Source organism: Chelonoidis abingdonii, chromosome 24 (genome assembly GCF_003597395.2).
Source record: "Chelonoidis abingdonii isolate Lonesome George chromosome 24, CheloAbing_2.0, whole genome shotgun sequence".
Taxonomy (NCBI): Eukaryota; Metazoa; Chordata; order Testudines; family Testudinidae; genus Chelonoidis; species Chelonoidis abingdonii.
In genome coordinates this window covers 20,256,875-20,274,803 of record NC_133792.1, presented here as the reverse complement: position 1 = coordinate 20,274,803, position 17,929 = coordinate 20,256,875, and the positions used below count along the sequence as shown (strand labels likewise).

At 46.7% G+C, this 17,929-nt stretch overlaps 1 protein-coding gene across 3 annotated transcripts in view; it reads left to right on the top strand.

Moving 5' to 3' along the window:
* GPSM1 (G protein signaling modulator 1) overlaps positions 1-17,929 on the top strand; it is a 157,000-nt gene that overhangs the window by 11,804 nt on the left and 127,267 nt on the right. For 2 of the 3 annotated variants that reach the window (XM_032767557.2, XM_032767556.2), the window contains exon 1: positions 12,441-12,553. The exons of the other annotated variant lie outside the window; for it this stretch is intronic. In XM_032767557.2, coding sequence (XP_032623448.1) covers positions 12,444-12,553 — 110 coding nt within the window. In that variant the 5' untranslated portion in view covers positions 12,441-12,443. Of the gene's footprint in view, positions 1-12,440; positions 12,554-17,929 lie in introns of those variants that run through there. 3 annotated transcript variants of the gene reach the window in all.

Genomic DNA, 17,929 nt, shown 5'->3' with positions numbered 1-17,929 from the left:
GCCCAGACAGTGGACCGCGGACCCGAGGGACAGGACCCAGTGAGAACAGGACGAGGCCGGTGTGGCTCCCCTCCTCCACAGGGAGGGTTGAGCCCCGGCTTCCCTCGTCACAGAGCCACTTACTGAATATTTCAGCTCCTCGCAGGGAGTGTTGGCCTGGACGCACTAGCCCTCTGAGCCAAGGAAAACGCTAGGACAGTGGGCTGCATAGCTGGGACTTATCCTGTTTAGACTTGGCACTGCCAGGACATAGGGCTGGGTGAGGAGGGTCTTCTCTGCTCTCGGCATGAAGTGATGTCAGAGATTCTCTGGTGGGCCCAGCTGCCTCACTGTTGGGCCTGCCGCGAGCATGGCCCCCTTGCCTTCTGCAGCTCCTTAGCATGGCATTGTAAGGAGTCTTTAGATGATGCTTAATGGTGCGGGTGAAGGGCAGCTGGGGCTAGGCCCCCGGCTCCCACCCACATCCTCACTGCTTGTATCTCCTGGTCCCGCTCCCCTCCAGCACTGGGACCCTCCCCCAGTGAATCTGTGGCTCCAAAACCAGTCAATTCCTGGGTCCTGGCCGGCTGGGACTTGTCTCTGGTTTAGGTTCTGCACTGGTGCCCATCCCTGTGATACTTGACTATGTCTCATGTTAGGTTGGCAAATGAGGTCCCTAATGGACAACACAGAGGATTTGGCTCTTTCTCATCCTTGGGGAGGGAAAGCTCATCATGGGCTCTGATTCATTATCAATAAGTGATGAGGCAGGCAGAGTTGTAGAAAAGAGAGATCTCTGTTAAGCATGATGAGTCTCTAGAGCTTAGGGTAGCAGCCTGGCACTGGCTTGTGTTTGTGAACCCCTGGTGCCCCTGCCAACTATGTCTCCCCTGAAACTTGACCATCCTTATTCACACTCGCTCCTCATATTACAGAGCAGGGCATTTCTTTGGGGATAGGGAGCCCGGGGGCCTGCAGGCCCCTGTAGATCATTTTGAGCCTGTGCTAGTGAGCAGTCAGTTTGCAAAAGCAGAGGGTGGTGGTGAGAAGGGGGCAGGGCAGGGGGTTATTGGTTGCAAATGTAGTTCCTTAATGCCCAGGCTGAGTTTGAATTAGGGCGTATTACATGCATAATACAATGCAGCTGCCCGTATATGGAATGGTATTGTCAGTGGCAGCACATTAAAGTATTAGGGATCAGGGATATTGCCCAGCAAGCCACATTTCAAGAGAATTAATGATGCATAATTCCATTGGGGTTGGTGGGTGAGGTCTTTGTAGGATAAATGAACAGGAAGCAGGCGAGCTGGACCCATTCTGCTCAGTATTCTAAAGCCAAGAGTCATCTCCCAGCCCCTGCAGCATTAAAAATGTTGTGAGTCATCCTCTGCAAGCAGTGTGTGAGCCAGCATCAAAGTCAGAGGTGTTTATAAACTGCTGTTGAGAAACTCTGTGGAGAATTTCAAAAGACCACTTTATTCTCTGTTTTTTATTTTTAAGGGGGGTATGAAAGGCTGGTGAGGATGAGAGGCTAATATCCATGTCTTGAGCCAAACTATTGGAGGCGGATGCTGGGCAAGCTTTCCCCATATAGTTCTGCGGATGTCCGTCCATCAGTCCGTCCTACCCCATACCATCCCTCTAGCTATTCCAGTCTTTGTCCCGGCCTCTCCCATTTCATCCCCCAGCAGCTCTGCTGCTGTATCTAAGGCCATGACTACACTGGCGCTTTACAGCGCTGCAACTTTCGCGCTCAGGGGTGTGAAAAAAACACCCCCCTGAGCGCTGCAAGATACAGCGCTGTAGAGCCTCAGTGTAAACAGTGCTGCAAGCTACACCTGTAGAGGATGTGGAGTATGTGCAGCACTGGGAGAGGTCTCTCCCAGCGCTGGTGCTGCGACCACACTTGCACTTCAAAGCGCTGCTGCGGCAGCGCTTTGAAGTTTCAAGTGTAGCCAAACCCTTAGTCCAGCCCTGCAGGAACGGCTCCAGCACGCTGCTCTACCAATACCTCATTCTGCAACACTGCATGCAGTTCTGGTCCCTCCATCTCAAAAGAGATATGTTAGAATTGGAAAATGTAACAGAGAAGGACAACAAACACCATTAGGGGTATAAAACAGCTTCCATATAGGAGAGATTTAAACCACTGGGTCTGCTCAGCTTAGAAAAGAGACTACTGAGCGGGGATATGACAGAAGTCTATAAAAGCATGACTGATGTGGTTCGAGAAAGTGAATCAGGAATTATTAACTCCTTCACATAACACAGGAACCAGGGGTCACCCAATGACATGAAGAGGTGGCAGGTTTAAAACGAACACAAGGAAGTACTTCACACTACGCAACGCCAGCCTGTGGAACTCATTGCCCGGGGATGTTGTGAAGGCCAAAAGTATGATAGAACTTTTCTGGAAAATAGGTCTATCAATAAGGTTATTAGCCAACATGGTCAGGGACAGAACCTCTGCTCTGGGTGTCCCTAAACCTCTGACTGCCAGAAGCTGGGAGCGGATGACAGAGGATGGATCACCCAATAAATTGCCCTGTTCATTCCCTTTGAAGCACTTGGCAAGGCTGCTGTTGAAAGACAGGATAACTGGGCCAGATGGACCATTGGTCTGACCCAAGATGGCCGTTCTTGTGTCCTGGCACAACCCCTGCTTGGTCTGGTCCCTGCACCTAACCTCTGCACTTCAAACCCTTCCCTGCATCACTCCCTGTTCCTCGCTGACAGCTCAGCAGGTGCACGTCAGTCTGACCTGCAACATTTGTGTCATGTCTCTCTTGGGATCTCACACAGCCAATGAACCTTTATTCTAATCTACAACATCTCAGTGTTGTCCCTGACTCTCAATTCTAACCATACACCTTAACGCTCCCCTGCCACAGTCCTGGCTAATTCAATCTGGGCCCACCCAGAGATTTGTCAATGAATCTCAGGCTGACCTTAACCCCCCCACCCCTTGCTATTCCAACCCTGCACCTCACATGGCAAGTACATCTCAATCCTGACCAGTCCTAGACCTCTTGAGGAGAGAATGAAACTTTTTATTAAAAAAAAAAAAAACAAAAACAAAAACATTGAGTTGTTTTGCTTTACACAGTTCAGGTGACTTGGCAATATCTTCAGCCCTAACAAGTGAGCCACCAGCTCAGTTGTGAGGCAGGGCTGTTTTAGGATGTGATAGTTCAAGAGTAAACTTTACTCCAGATTGCTGCCTAGGCAATCCTTCTTCCCCACTTTATGCTTGCCCAGCTCTGCTGGCCTTTGAGCAGCCAGCCCAGCTTCCAGAATTCAAAACCACTTCCCTGTACAAAAAATAAAATACAAAAGCTGACCATAGCCACAAAACAAAAATACATCCTGTATCTTTGCACAACCTGACCATTAAAGATGTCTGCGGGGCTGTAAGTTGGGACTATTTTTATATTGTCAGTGGGAAAACTTCCTATACACTATCTTGAGCTTTTCCTTCTCTAAAGTATTTATAATTAAAATTTATTTGACAGATCTGATATTCTAATCGGTATAGTTTCCACTGGTACAAATAAGATTTTATTTTTCATTACAAGCTAAAGAAAGCTGACATAATCCAGTTGGTAAATTTACGTCATGTCTATCTGATGTTAAATGCAGTTGAGCCAGGGTGAGAGAGGGACATAAAAAGAACTGGTGTTAGTGGTTAGAGAAAAGGACTGGGAATCGGGGAGGGGGGACATCACTGAAATGCAACCACTTCTGGAGTAGAACACAGCAGTTGTTAACAACGTGCAGCAGTACTGCACAACATTCTAGGGAAGAGAGTGAAAAATACTAATCCCAATAGAACTTCAGGGGGAATTTTAAGTCTGCAGTTTATAATTGCCTCCCAGATGGAACTTGCCTAGGACGCCAGGGTTCCCAGCCCTACTTGTGTGAAATGTTTGATGTCCCTGTTGTTTGCTGCTTTCAGCAGCACAGAACCCCCTGTGCCATGTGGTCTGTTGGCTCAGTCTTGCCTCTAAAGGAAGAGTGAGTGTTACTGAGTTAATGGTTGTGAAAATACTTTACCAGAAAGACAGCGGGATCGCTGTCTCCACACCCATTTCATTGTTAGTGCCCTCTGCCAATCCTTTTTTGTCTACTCGCAGCGGCAGCTATCAAATAAGACAGAGCGAGGGGGATGCAACTCTGTGTAAAACTATCATTTGTGTGCAAGAAATGACCAGGCTGGGAAGGGAACCTGCAGCAGAACAGGCCGGGGGGTTGAGCAGATTTGGGTGTTTTTTAGAAGTGAGCCTTTAAAGTGCAAGGCTGTGAGCTCCCATGTGCCTGTTCCTGTCCTTACAGTTTAAAAGCACAGTCCTGCAAGTACTTAATACTGATCATAGACCCACTGAAGTCAATGTGGGAGGGAGGGAGCATTTGCAGAATCAAGTCCTAGATACAACTTTTCAGTTGTTTTCCATATTTTATGTATATATTTCAATGTAAATTTTAAAAAAGGATGGCTATGCAAGGCCTTCGGCACCATAGCACATATTTAGTACCTCAGCACAGGCCCAGCAGCATTAAAATAATCATGGAACTTTGCCAGCCTGCCACCTACAAAAAATCTCCTTTCAATCGCAAGCCGCCTTTAGCTGCCAGAATCTTACTTTGGGGTTGACTGAGCTAGGAACATTGGTCTTTCCTTTCCAGCAGTGAAAGGTGCCAGGTTAGCACTTAGAAAGCTTAGTGTCCTGCCCTCTGTTAAAAACACCACAGGCTGTTAAACCTGAAGGAATTCCAGACCTGGAGTTGGCTTTTCACGAGTTACATTCTGTCTTTTCTCTTTGCACTTCGCTCACCCAAGCTAGTCAGATTTCATGCTCTGGTTCTCACGCACCGGCCCAGCGCGGTAGCATCTGTGTTGTGCATACTGCAGAGGGATGTCTGAATCCAAACAAAACCACTACACAAGGGCCTTTAAACAAAATGCTAAAAAATTTTCCATTAATATAAGGGATTTGTAAAATCACTTTTTATAAAATAACCCCTGTATGTGGGTGCATCTAATGGCAAGCAGAAACCCATAGCAGTGAGTCTCGGAGCCTAGGTTGCTAAGATTAGCTGTGTAGACAGGCTTGGGTGCTGGAACCCACAATTGAATGATGTAGCACAGCAGGCAGCAGCGGGTTTCTGCTTGCTGTGCAGACATACCCCATGGATAGGAGCACAGACTCTGACCTTACAGAGGCAGCTCCAATATCTCCTTTCCAAGAGCAGACATTTTGGCCTGCCGTCTCTTTTAAGGTGTGTGGCTCTGATTTGGCACCAGCCCTTGATATGTATGTGGCATGCTCTCCAGTCAGCAGAAAATCAAGGCTCAGCTCCCATCATGGGAAGTGGCTTTGAAAACCCCTTGTGTTGAGCGAAACTGCCTGTTTCCTATGCCTTCCCCCTCCATGTGCCTGCCCATGGAGTGAGACATTGAGTTGAACCGGCTCTGAGTGTAGACTGATGACTTCAGCGTTTGTTTCAGAGAGTGAGTGTGGGATAGAGCACTGGGTCGGGACTCAGGAGACATGTTCTGTTCTTGGCTGTACCACTGATGTGCAGTGACACCTTGGGCCAGTCACTTCACCTCACTATTTCCTTTCCCATACTTTGTCTTGTCTGTTAGGCTCTAAGTTCTTCAGGGCAGAGTCTCGCTCGTACTATTTGATTTAAAAACAGCAACAACGAGGAGTCCTTGTGGCACCTTATAGACTAACAAATTTAGTTGGGCATAAGCTTCCTTGGGCTAATTTATGCCCAGATAAATTTGTTAGTCTCTAAGGTGCCACAAGGACTCCACATTGTTTTTGCTGATGCAGACAAACACGGCTACCACTCTGACACCTGTCACTATTTGATTTTAGAGTGCCTACCACAGTGGGGCTCTGATCTCAGCTGGGGTATGTAAATGCTGCTGCAATACAAGTAATTAATAATAATAGGTTCTGAGATGAAGCTCATGCACATGGCCAGATGGTCCCTGTATGTTCCAAATCATAGTGTCAAGTGAAATTCCATCACACATTAAGATGATGTGCTGACGTGGTTATTTTCAGGTAATACAGAGCTTTTCCTGTAGTGAACTGCCCTGTGTTTGGAGCGTATTGTACATTTCTTTGGCTTTTTCCAGACTTCTCCTACATTTCTCTAAATCACAGCACCACGTTTGCTCTTTGGTGGATCCTTCAAGGGCTGTCTTTTCTCAGCAGGGTTGCCAACCCTTGGGGTTGTCCTGGAGTCTCCAGGAATTAAAAGATTGTTTCATGATGAAACCTCCAGGAATACGTCCAACCAAAATTGGCAACCCTATTTCTCAGTATTAGTTCAGTATGGCCTGTTGGAGTTTTTGGCCGCTGCTGTAGCTTCTAAGGCAGATTTTGTAATGAATTATTACAATTTCCTGTACTCCATGGCATGGAACCTCGTGAGAACAAATGACCTCAGGGCAAAATTCTCCTCTGTGATCAACCCTCCAAATCTCTGTGTATTGTGCATTCGTTCTGCCCATGGAATCCTCAGTCATGCCAATGAGAGCTAAATCTTGCTAATTCGTATCCCTCTCTCTAGGTTCATTTAGCGTACCCATCCCCACACTGACCAGCAGACATTGTCCTACTGAAAAAGAACAAGAGTACTTGTGGCACCTTAGAGACTAACAAATTTATTTCAGCATGAACTTTCATGAGCTACAGCTCAGTAGCTCACAAAAGCTCATGCTGAAATAAATTTGTTAGTCTCTAAGGTGCCACAAGTACTCTTGTTCTTTTTGCGGATACAGACTAACACGGCTGCTACTCTGAAAATTGTCCTACTAGGATGTCAGAGCGGTTTGCCAACATTACTGGCTATATCCTCACATTCCCCCAGGAAGCATTATCTCCATATTTACAATGTGGGGGGCGGGGGGCAGGGAGGAATGAAGCACAGAGGGGTTGAGTGTCTAGTCCAGGGTCAAACAGGAAGTTGGTGGCAGGGTTGGGCTTAGAACCCAGGTGTTCTGAGTCCCAGTTCATTCTTCTGTGCACGCCCTTCCTCCCTCAGGGGATGAGATGTGCATTGAAAGGAGAATTTCCTCCTTAGCTTGGTTTCCTATTTTAGTGCTTTCCAATACAGTGGCATGGTGCCAGTCCTCATATTGCTCCGTGTTACAATATTCATATTGTTCTTTCTCATCACTGGGGAAAGGTTGTTTAGATGGAATCTAGGAACTGATGATTTTAAAATCAGCTGCACCCAAAGCTTCCCTTGACCTTATAGTGTAATCACTAGTCCCTTCCATGACTGGGGAGTTCAACCCAAGACTTCGGGAGACCTGGGCAGTAACCTTAGATTGCCCAGGCTGTATACTCACTCTGGGGAGCTCAAGAGAACCACATGGTCTGTGGCTGGCCGCCCCAACAAAGCGTGGGGGGCGGGGGGAGAGGTATATACACACCGCTGCAGTCTGTGTCATTGGCCATAGTTTGTGAGAGCAGCTGCCATACAGAACAATTCAACCCACATACATGCAAGGGAAATGAAAAGAGATTGGAGTGAAAGGCCCAATTAGAATTCACACATCTGGTTGCCATTAAAAACCTAAATCCAGGTATAAGCTCATCAGAGAGAATGGGAACCACTCTCAATAATAAGAGTGCCCAGAGCCCCACTTTGCTATACGCCGATCCATCTTGCAAGCTCCAAGTAGTCAGCAGTTAATTTTAAAAAATAAGCCGTTTCCTGGTAGAAAACCACTCTTGGGGCCTATAATGAAATCAGAGCTAACTAGAGGCAGCCAGTTTTGCTGGAGCGTTTGGTTGGCAACTGTTCACAGTGTGCTATTGTGAAATGGGGGGAACAGAGGAAATGCAGTTCCTAATTCCTTTGTGCAGTGAAGAAGCTTTTAGTATTGTTAAATAGCTGCTTCCTGGGACGATGTTACACTCCTCCAGCTTTGTCCACATTGAGTCGCTGCAACAGGTTTCTGGTTACCAGGTTTTCTGCTTCAGCCATGCCAGTTGTCCAACTTTACCAGGCCACTGCACTGGGTCTCTCTTTCTGATGTGTTTGAGCATAGGCACTGGGCAGCGTGCCTACGGTAACACCACTGCATCTGCTAACATGCTAGTCACCATCTCTCTGATTTAGGTCAGGTATAAAGTACAAAATGAAGTTGCCCTAACTTAGGTGTACAGCCACCAGAATAATTACATCGCTTGTGCGTGTCCTTGTGTCGGCGGTGTGCGTCCCCACCAGGAGCGCTTGTATCAGTTGTACTGTCAGTGTGGGAACATTGTGGGATAGTGCCTGAAAGCAAGTAATAGTCGATGTAAGCAACGCAGTGTTTACACCAGGGTAGGCAACCTATGACACGCGTGCCAAAGGCGGCACGCAAGCTAATTTTCAGTGGCACTCACGCTGCCCAGGTCCTGGTCACCGGTCCAGGGGCTCTGCATTTTAATTTAATTTTAAATTAAGCTTTTTTAACATTTTAAAAACCTTATTTACAAGAATAGTTTAGTTATATATTCTAGACTTAGAGAGAGAGAGAGAGACACCTTCTAAAAACGTTAAAATGTATGACTGGCACACGAAACCTTAAATCAGCGTGAATAAATGAAGACTCGGCACAGCACTTCTGAAAGGTTGCCAACCCCTGGTCTACACAGACACTGCATCAACCTGAGTACTTGGACTTTGACCTTTGGCTGCTCGTGGAGGTGGTTATTAAAGTCATCATGTGGGGCGGGAGCAATGTTTAAGTGTAAATGCTTCCATAGTTAGGTCAATGTCCGCCGCCTTGCATCGACCTAACTCTGTAGTGTAGGCCAGGCGTTAGATTGTACTAAGGTCAGTTTGGCTCTCGATGCCTCTGCTCACCTTTTGATGTCTCCCAAAAGAGGGAACTGTCCCTGGCACTTGCTCTAAACAGGTCTTTTATATCTGTTTTATGGCCCCACCCTGTCTCTATGAATGGGCTTGTGCTTGCCTGTCTCACAAGGGGTTCGGTGAGGCTTCACCACCTAGTGTTTGCGAAGAGCTCAGGAACCTCAGATATAAGGTGCCATCTTTGTGTTCTGAGGCTGTACGGCACCTAGCACAATGGGACCCTGCTCCATGGCTGGGGCTCCTAGAAGGTACCACAACACAAACAATAACGAACACAAACCGTAATGTCCTGCCTCAGATCTCTGTGAACCGTGAGCATATTTTTCCTCCCCTTTCGCTTAGACCACCTGTGAAAGGAGATCTTGTGATGAACAGCTGAGTAAGACAAGCCAGCCAATAAGAGGAGGGTTTTGGGGGGAGAGAAGGAGGTGATGCTTAGATCAAAACTCAGTGAAGCCTCTCTTCTGCCTTGTCCTCACTGCTAATAAAGGTGTATCTTTTTTTCCCTCAGAGCTCACACGCATGTGATGCTTCCCAGGATTGTGAGGCATCTTGTTCCTGCCTGCCCTTAGTGAGAGTCTTGTCTGCGCCTTCTGGCGATCAGCTCCCTGCCTCACCATCCTCTGGAAACTCAACCACTACCTTCCAGGCATTGCCCTCTCAGTACAGGTTAGTGATAGGCACAAACCAACCCCCCAGGCGTCCCTCTGGAGCATTCCCTATAAAAGAAAATCATAACATGCTTTCTAGAGCCTAAACATAACACACTAACCATTCCCTTGTCTCCTACAGCATAGCTTACTCCAAGTCCCTTTCCCAGTGTTTTCAGACAGGATGGCCGAGGTCCCCCTTTCATAACATCTAGCCTGCTGGCAGCTGATCTTCACAGGCTGAAGGATGCTAGGGTGTTTCTCTGCACCCCCAAATAGATAGACCAGACCTTTGATCTTCATCTGCAAATAGGGTTTCTTCTGCCCTCTGCTCACCTTTTCCTGTTAATTTCCATCTGAAGTCTCTGTAAACTCTTCATTAGCATTTGACTTAGTATGCTGATAGACTTCTGTTGTGAGACACACAATATACAGTGGTCTACCAGGGAGATAAGGGTCTCCCGCCTGCTGTGTGCAGAAATTTGTCTCCAGACACGCTACCTTTGAGTGACCTGCCTTTAATTTACAAGGCCTAGAGAACATAATTTCCAGCATATATGCATCATGCCTCACGTATTTTCCATATGTATATCTCACAATGATTATGATGACAGGTGTGTCCTTATGTGCCATTCTTCTGGTGAACTCCTGGGGATCCTGGTACACATATGTACTCTTGTGCCTTCTGGCAGTCGACATCAAGAGGTCCTTGTGTCCTGTTATCCTAAGGCAAAAACACAGTAGGGATAAGGTGCTTCAATTTTACCATGAGGCTCACTAAGTGAAACCAACTCCAGACAGGAGTACAGTGCTGACTTTGTCTAATTTACTTCACGATAACATTGAAGTGCCCTGTCCTCACTGTGGTTTTTACCTCAGGATAGCTCACCTGCTTTAGTTGCTGTGGTATAAAATATCACCATTGTTAGCAGTGAAGGTAAGGCCTTCAGTAACCAGAGACTAGCAACCTGGTGAGAGTTGGCCTTTAAGTTCTAACAGGATTGGACTGGCAGCCTGGGAGATTGTGGTCTCTAAAGACAGAAGTGGCCTTTTGAAAGTGGCTTATAGTGCAGGCTTTGGAGTTGGCTGTACCAAATAGGCAGACTAAGGGGCCAGTAAAGCTGATGGAGCGAGCAGCTATGACCTGGTAGGGATGGAAATTTGTTGGTTCCTGTAAGAGCAACAGAACTGGCAGCCATTCCTGCCAACATCGACTGTGTGCTTGTCACCATCTGTCATGAAGATGTATTGCCCACATCAAACCTACTCCTAGAGCTTGGTGAGGTTGTCTGTGGTGTGTATAACCTGTCATATCGCAGCTGATTCAGCATCAGGAAACAGTCATTTATTTTCCAGTAAAGAGATGAGCAGGGAATTGTTTTGGGGATTATATCTGACTATAAAATACAGGAGGCTATCAGATTTTATTTGTTTGCAGAGCACAAGTTTTGTAGCACCAAAGCAGGAATATAATCCGTTGTTACCAAAGCAGTTGATAACACTCAGAAGATCAGTGTGGAATTAGCATCATATAGAAGTCAAGTTCTCTATCCCATTTGCCAAATGGGTCTGTCAGAGCTGGATGAGATAAGGGGGAATTGGCCTAGCAAGCCAATGAGCAGTCATCTCATGGCCTAAGAAGGTGGTGTTTCATGGTGTAAAAACAGATGGAGCAGATTATATCTTGGAACCTTGAAATTCTGTGTGTGCTACCGAGTGTGTCCTGGCCTGTGAAGTCTATTGAAGAAACTGAGTTTCTGTGTGGCTTGTTTTTTGTTTTAAATTATAAGACACTACTTTGCTGCAGCACAAGTGTGATTTTTAAGGCTCCAGGACTTTGGGCTGTGGTCGGCCTGGTTTGCAGTGGTGTCCTTCACTAAGGCCCCGATTCACCAAAATGCATGCTTAATTTTAAGCATATGAGTAGTCCATTGATTTATGCATGCATTTAAATGCTTTGCTAGTTAAAGGCCTACTCAGGGGGACATTATTTTGCCTTCCATTGCTTATCCCAAAGGGGAACGCAAATGGATGTGCTGGCAAATAGTGTGGGCATGATTCTGGTGGCTTGTTCAAAATTAGTTCCCCAAAAAACTGAAGGCAAGTTATGTGGCCAAGAAGCTAATGACTATCTAAGGACTGGAGCTGCTCGAGAAAGGGGACCAACTGCTGTTGGTGAAAGAGATAGTACCTCACCCAGCTTGTCTCTCCACTAGCCTGGGACCAACATGTCTGCACCAACGCAGCAGAATAGTGTCTTGGTCAGTGGCCAGGGGAAAGAAAAAGATGCTTTACCCAAGTTCCACCCACAATACTTGAGATTGTGGGTGGAGCTTAGGTAGAGTCCCATCAAGTTTCCTTTCCCTTGGCCACTGACCAAGACATTGTCCTGTTTCAATGAAGCAGAAATGTAAAGCACACGGGCCAGATTCTGATCACTGCAGACCCCAGAGTAACGCCATTGAAATCAGTGGAGCTATTCCAGATGAACAGAGGTTGCTGCAAGATCCAGATCCATTCCTGGAGCTCTTAATGCACCAGTTCAGTAGGTGTTAGTCATTCAAGCTCTGGAACCTGCCCACTCAGATAGAAGGCGGTTGCCAAAATCCATTTCCTCTGGGGAGCTAGGATGGGCGCAGAAAGAAGATACTGTGCAAACTTGATTCTAAACAAACACTGAGTCATCTGTCAAGGCTGTCAGCTCTCTCTAGGGTAGCTGGCTGCCTGGGGCTAGCTCAGCACACAGTTGGGGATGGATTTAAAAAGGAAAAAAAAGAAAGTAACAGCTCAAAACATGTGATCAGATTTTTTTTTTAAAGATGTACCAATTAAACCAGTGAGTGTTGTTGAGGGTGTAACTGCTCTTCAAAGGCTCCCGGCAGCCTGCTCGTAGTAGAGGCTGTTTGTGAATCCAGCCTTTCCAAAATGCCCTGGATTAAGATAGACAAGCTCCTCCAGCGCCCTAAATCCTTATGGAAGTTCTGTCGTTCCTGTGTGTTGCCAGCTTCCCCTGCCCACAGACCGTCCTGGCTAAGGTAAGGACGTTGGTGTCACCCGTCGTGTTCTTGGCGTCTCTTTTATCTGGGTTCCTCAGGTGTATTTCAGAGTGAAGCCTGCTTTTGTTCTGTCTTTTGTATCTTCTCCCCGTCCACCCATGCAGGCTGCTTGTAGGAGTCTTCCTCTGTTCGATACGTATGTCTGCACAGGGGCAGAGATATCTGAAGAAATTATCTATTTTGGTTATAAAAGGATCCCTCCTGGCTTCATGAAGTTATTTAATCTAGGCTGCCAAATCCACCCCATATATGAACCAGCCTTGGAGTAAGGAGTAAAGGCCAGTGCTTTGTCCTATTAAAAAAGGCTGCATTCAGTATAAAACCATTGTAATTCACCATGGGAGTTTTGTAGAGGGGAGCTTATGTAAAATAGCTTTGGGGAAGTGTCTTTGGCATCCATTCTTGCAGGCCCATGACCAGTGTAGCTGCTGAGAGTGCTTCCGGCAGGCAGGTAATAAACAGTGATTGTTAAACCTGGGGTTTGAACCATACACAGCTTCTGTCATGCCCAGGGCATCAGGCAGCTGCAGGGAGATGGGAAAAGAAATAACAGCCTTAGGACCCAGTTTGAATTGGGACTTGATTGGAAAAGATGATTCCTTGATCTAAAGCAACGTGGTACAGCGTGTAATAAAGAGCAGACATGGCTACTGCTTAGACACAGCCACTGAGTGTTACTATGTACAGCATGTGTGTTCCTACTTAACAACCACCTAAATTAGAGAGGATCCTTTGCTGCTGGACTGCTCTGTCACTGTCCATTTGCTCGTCTAAAGAGCAGGATTAAAGATTTATTGTTAGGAGCAGTCTTAATATTCCTTTTATTTGGAGCCCTGTAAAATCCTGAGGTGACCACAGGATTTGCACTAGCAATCTTAGGAAAGCTCTCAGGAATGATCTCCAGTTAATGCACATTTTAGCCACACTGGTTACACTGAACTCTAGCTATGAAATGTCCAGACTAGGCTGTCTTCATTCTGATATATGACCCCAGAGCAATATTCAGTTGTTGGCATCCTCAGTCTGGCTTTAGATCTCTCCATTTTACAGGCCATTTAGATTATTTTCAGGATCTACCACTCCCTGGGCCAGAGGCATTTGTGGAAGGCCGCATGTTCAATCCCTGAGAGGGGAGGGAGTGTCTGCCATTGGATAATAGCCATTGTAGCAGATTAAGGAGAGGCATTACTGAGGCCTGAGGGAAATCCTCGCTATCCTAGATGCGGGAAGGGAGACAGCGTGGCCAGTTCTCACCATATTTGGTGTTTTCCTTGAAGTCTCAGCTCCTGGAGTCAGGTGATTTATATGAGAAACGTTCATTTAAAAGGAAAGTAAGTTTCTGCTTGTGAAGAAACCTTGAAAACACAACCCCTAAACATTTAAACACCAGAAGGGAAATAAAAAGACCCCCCAGATTTTTTTAAAAATCTTAGGATTGTCTTAAAATCATAATTCTGGGGGCTTGACACATGATTTGGGGGTTTAGGAGCATAATAGGGTTACTTAGGGTTCTCACTAGGCCCTGGAAGACTCCCCAGGAAAAATAAATAGATGTCCATGATCCTGGGACTGTCACCTGTGGAAATGCCTGTTTTTGCAGGCTTGTGTAAAGATACCAAGCTCTGGTCTCCAAGGCTAGTCCTTTGGAACAAATTATTATCCACCCTAGGGATTTTTGCACCAGTGATGTTATGCTTTCACTGTCCCAGTGCAAATCCCTGCATGTAGGAGCCCTGCACTAGTGTAAAAGGTGACTTGCCACCATTCATTTTATCTTTGTGTGCTAGTGCGGCATGTGGACACTAGAGTTTTCCATCAGAGCAGATATCTCAGCAAAGCTACAAAATCCCCATTGTAGATGAGGCCTAAGGCTAAAATCTTACTGATGCCAAAAGTCCTTGAGAAAAATGCTTGAGAATCCCCCTAGTTACATCACATGCTGCTTTTCTGCAATATGGGCTTTGCAAAGTAGCATTAAACAGGCAGTGGGTTTGCAAAGTCAGCTGTTTCTATTGGGACAGCAAAACAGCATAATTCTGGTCTTGCCGTTTACTGTCCTGCTGCAAGACTGTTGGGAACCCTGCCACATTTCAATTTATGGGCTTACATATTAAAACATATGGCCTTTATAGATTTTTTTTTTCCCCCATACTGTCATAAAACATGAAAACCAGCATTTTATGCTCTGCTGCTGACCTTAAACTGTCACTGGTCCAGCTCCTAGTCTGTAAGGATGACTTCATTTAAGAAAAACAAAACAATAAAACTCTTGGCATAGAGTTCTTGGGAAAGTTTCCCACCATTACTAACACCTGTGCAGCTCCTGTGGTGGGAGCCCTAGCGTGGGCTGGCCACTGGTATTTTAAACTCTGCCATGTCTAATCCTGCTCAAAGCAAGTCGAGCTAATGCTAGGGCTTGTCTACACCAGGTAACCCATTGTTGCTTCTATTGGTGGAGCTGCTCTAGTTTTAGCAACATGGGAACAGTTTGCCCAGATAACCCGGCTGTACACAACGCTGCTGTGTTTTCTTTGGCTTGGAGTCCCGTAGGAACACAATGCATTGTCACAGTGTGGACTTGTTTGCCAGTCTGACTCTGGCTTTGCCTAGAGGAGCTGCAGAGCTGTGTCCTCAGGTGCTGGCTTCTAAGCTGGATAGGCTGGTATATTCAACTCCGAACTCCTCGGAAACTCCATTTCCTGGGTTTGAAATACAGGAGAAGCCTTTTCTTGGAGAAATCCAACTGGGAGTTTTGTGGATCTGCAACAGCCCAGGAGAACTCTGTGATTTGTCCATGTTTGGAGTGTAACCAACAACGGGGGTATAAAGGCAGCTTTTATTATAAACAAAGCACATCTGGTCTTTGGGTTTGTTTTAGAATTTTATCACCTCAAAATTTCAGGGAGCGCTCGATGATGCTTTTAACAGCCCTGAAAGTGCGAGACGGGTGCAGCTCAGTGAGGCGATGCATCATCAGTGCCATCTGCTCTACTGCAGCTATGCCAGGGGAAATCTGTCCTAGCCTGCAGCTTTCCTACCATTCCAGACCTGAGCTCCTCCTACTAGGCTGCTGTGGGGAATGCTGAACTGTCGGGAGGGAGGGGGTTGGTTGGTTTGTTTTTTTTGTGACCTGCGTAAACCATCAGCTCCGTTTTCACTTAACGACTTCCTCTGCGTTTGGACCCAAGGGCTCGGATCAGCTGAAGGGATAATAATGGGCAATTGCAGGTGTGCTTTGGCTGGGAACGAATGAGTGGTATCGGCCTTCCAGTTTGCATTGGCGCTGGGCAGGTCGGGGAAGGCACTTGCTTGTCATTCTGGGTTCTCTGAGTCTATTACTCTTGCTCACACTGCAGTATGAAGCAAAGGAATCTCAGGTAGAATCAAGGTCTCAGCCAAACCCTTTTTGCATGTGAATTTCAATGATCCTGAGAGGGAGCAAGCAACTGCAACTCCCACCGATCTCCAGGGGAATCGTGGCTGCTCAGCACCTCTCTGGATCAGGCCCCAACTGGATCAGAAGAATGGGCTCTGAGGGGCATGTTTTCAAAAGGATTCTAAAGGCCTCTGTTGGCTTGAAATATTTAGCAGCACTGGAGCTGAAGGAAAGCAGATGAGACAGAAAGGGAACAGAATCAGATTGGCCGCAAGTCGCTGGCAAGTGGATTGTGTGCAAAGACTCTGGCACTATCTGTCCCCCATCCTGCCCATGCTAATCGGAGCTGTCCGTCACTGGCGCTCTGAGCTGTGGCTGTGTGGGTAGCACGTGTAGGAGGAAGGCTGAGCACTCGCCAGCCCTGTAATACCCTTTCTGAAAGCCTGGGGCAGAGGGGAAAAACAAACTCCAATTCTCTTAAAGAAACAGGTAAGGTCAGCTTGACCTGCCCTGATGGAGTTAGATATAATATCAGCCTTAGACATTGGTGTAAATTGGTACCACCTTTTAGGTAGCTGATTCAGTTCCCTCATTCAGCTGTCACCCAGGAGATGGAGGCCATGCCTCCGAGTAGATGTAGCATGCTTGGTGTGGCTGGGGCAGGAGCAGTGATTTCCGGGTGAGCTAGAATGAGGAAATACTGGCCCTCTCAAGCCTGTTCCTCTGAGTTTCTGGGAACAAGAAAAATCCCTTTCAGTTGGCTTATGGGAAAAAAATAATATGGGGCGGGAAAGGTAAATCCCTTGAAGTCCCCAGCATGTGCAATTTCATAACAGGCATGAGTTTGTTAGTTGAAATTCACTGAGCTCAGCTGGTTCTGTTGTGTGGGGTCGGAAGGGAGAAGGAGAGGGGATGCATGGAGGGGGGAGTTAGTTGCATTGCCTTGGTTTCCAGTTGAAAACCTAAACTGCATCCCCTTTCCCTGTGAACTCAATTGAAAGCGTTCAGACAATGAACACAGTTAGCGTTCAAGTTACAGCTGCAGTATCGGCCATGACAAGGAGTGTTGGGCAGGAAACCGTTTTCCCATCCTGTGACTATTTTCGAGAGTTCAAAAACTTTTACCCTCCTGAATCAGGACAAGAAGTCAAAATCTCAGAATTTTTCACCAAGAAATTCCTTTTCAGTTTGGGGCCATTGAAACATTTTGTTTTGAGCATTTTCAAACTTTTTATTTTGAGTCCAACCTTTTTTTTTCTTTTCTGTTTTTAACCTTTTACTTGGCCTAATTAGCTTAAATTTCTAAATAAAAAGTCATTTCAAACCAGAAAGCTGGGGGGTTTCATTCTGGAAATGCATTAGTTTTAAAACTTTTTTCTGTTTCTTTTCTTTTTTATTTTATTTTGGTCACTGGAACTGATCCTGTTTTGCAAACCATTTTGGTTTTGACAAATTGGCATTTTTCAATGGAAAAAAACACTTTGTCTAAAAGTTCCTCACTGGCTCTAGTAAGATGTTTCCCAGTCTCCAGTATTTAGGAACATAGGACTTGCTTGACTGGATCAGACCCAAGGCCCATATAGTCTTGGACTGCCTTTGAGAGTGACCACACCAGATGGTATCGCGCAGAGGAGGGCAAACTATGGTGGCCCGTGGGACCATCCTGCCCGGTCCCTGAGCTCCTGGCTGGGGAGGCTCACCCCTGGTTCTTCCCCTGCTGTTCCCCCTCCCCTGCAGTTACACCGCTGCGCGGGCAGCAGGGTTCCTTACTCCTGCAGGGCAGCGCAGCTGCGTGTCTGGCTCCGTCCAGGTTGCGCGGCTGCCAGAGTGGCATGGTAAGGGGGTTGGAGGGTTGGATAAGGGGCAAGGGTTCCTGGGGGCAGTCAGGGGACAGGGAGAAGAGGGCTTGGATGGGCCAGATGTTTTGGGGGACAGTCAGGGGATGGGGAATGGGTGGGTGGATAGGCGTGGGGTCCCGG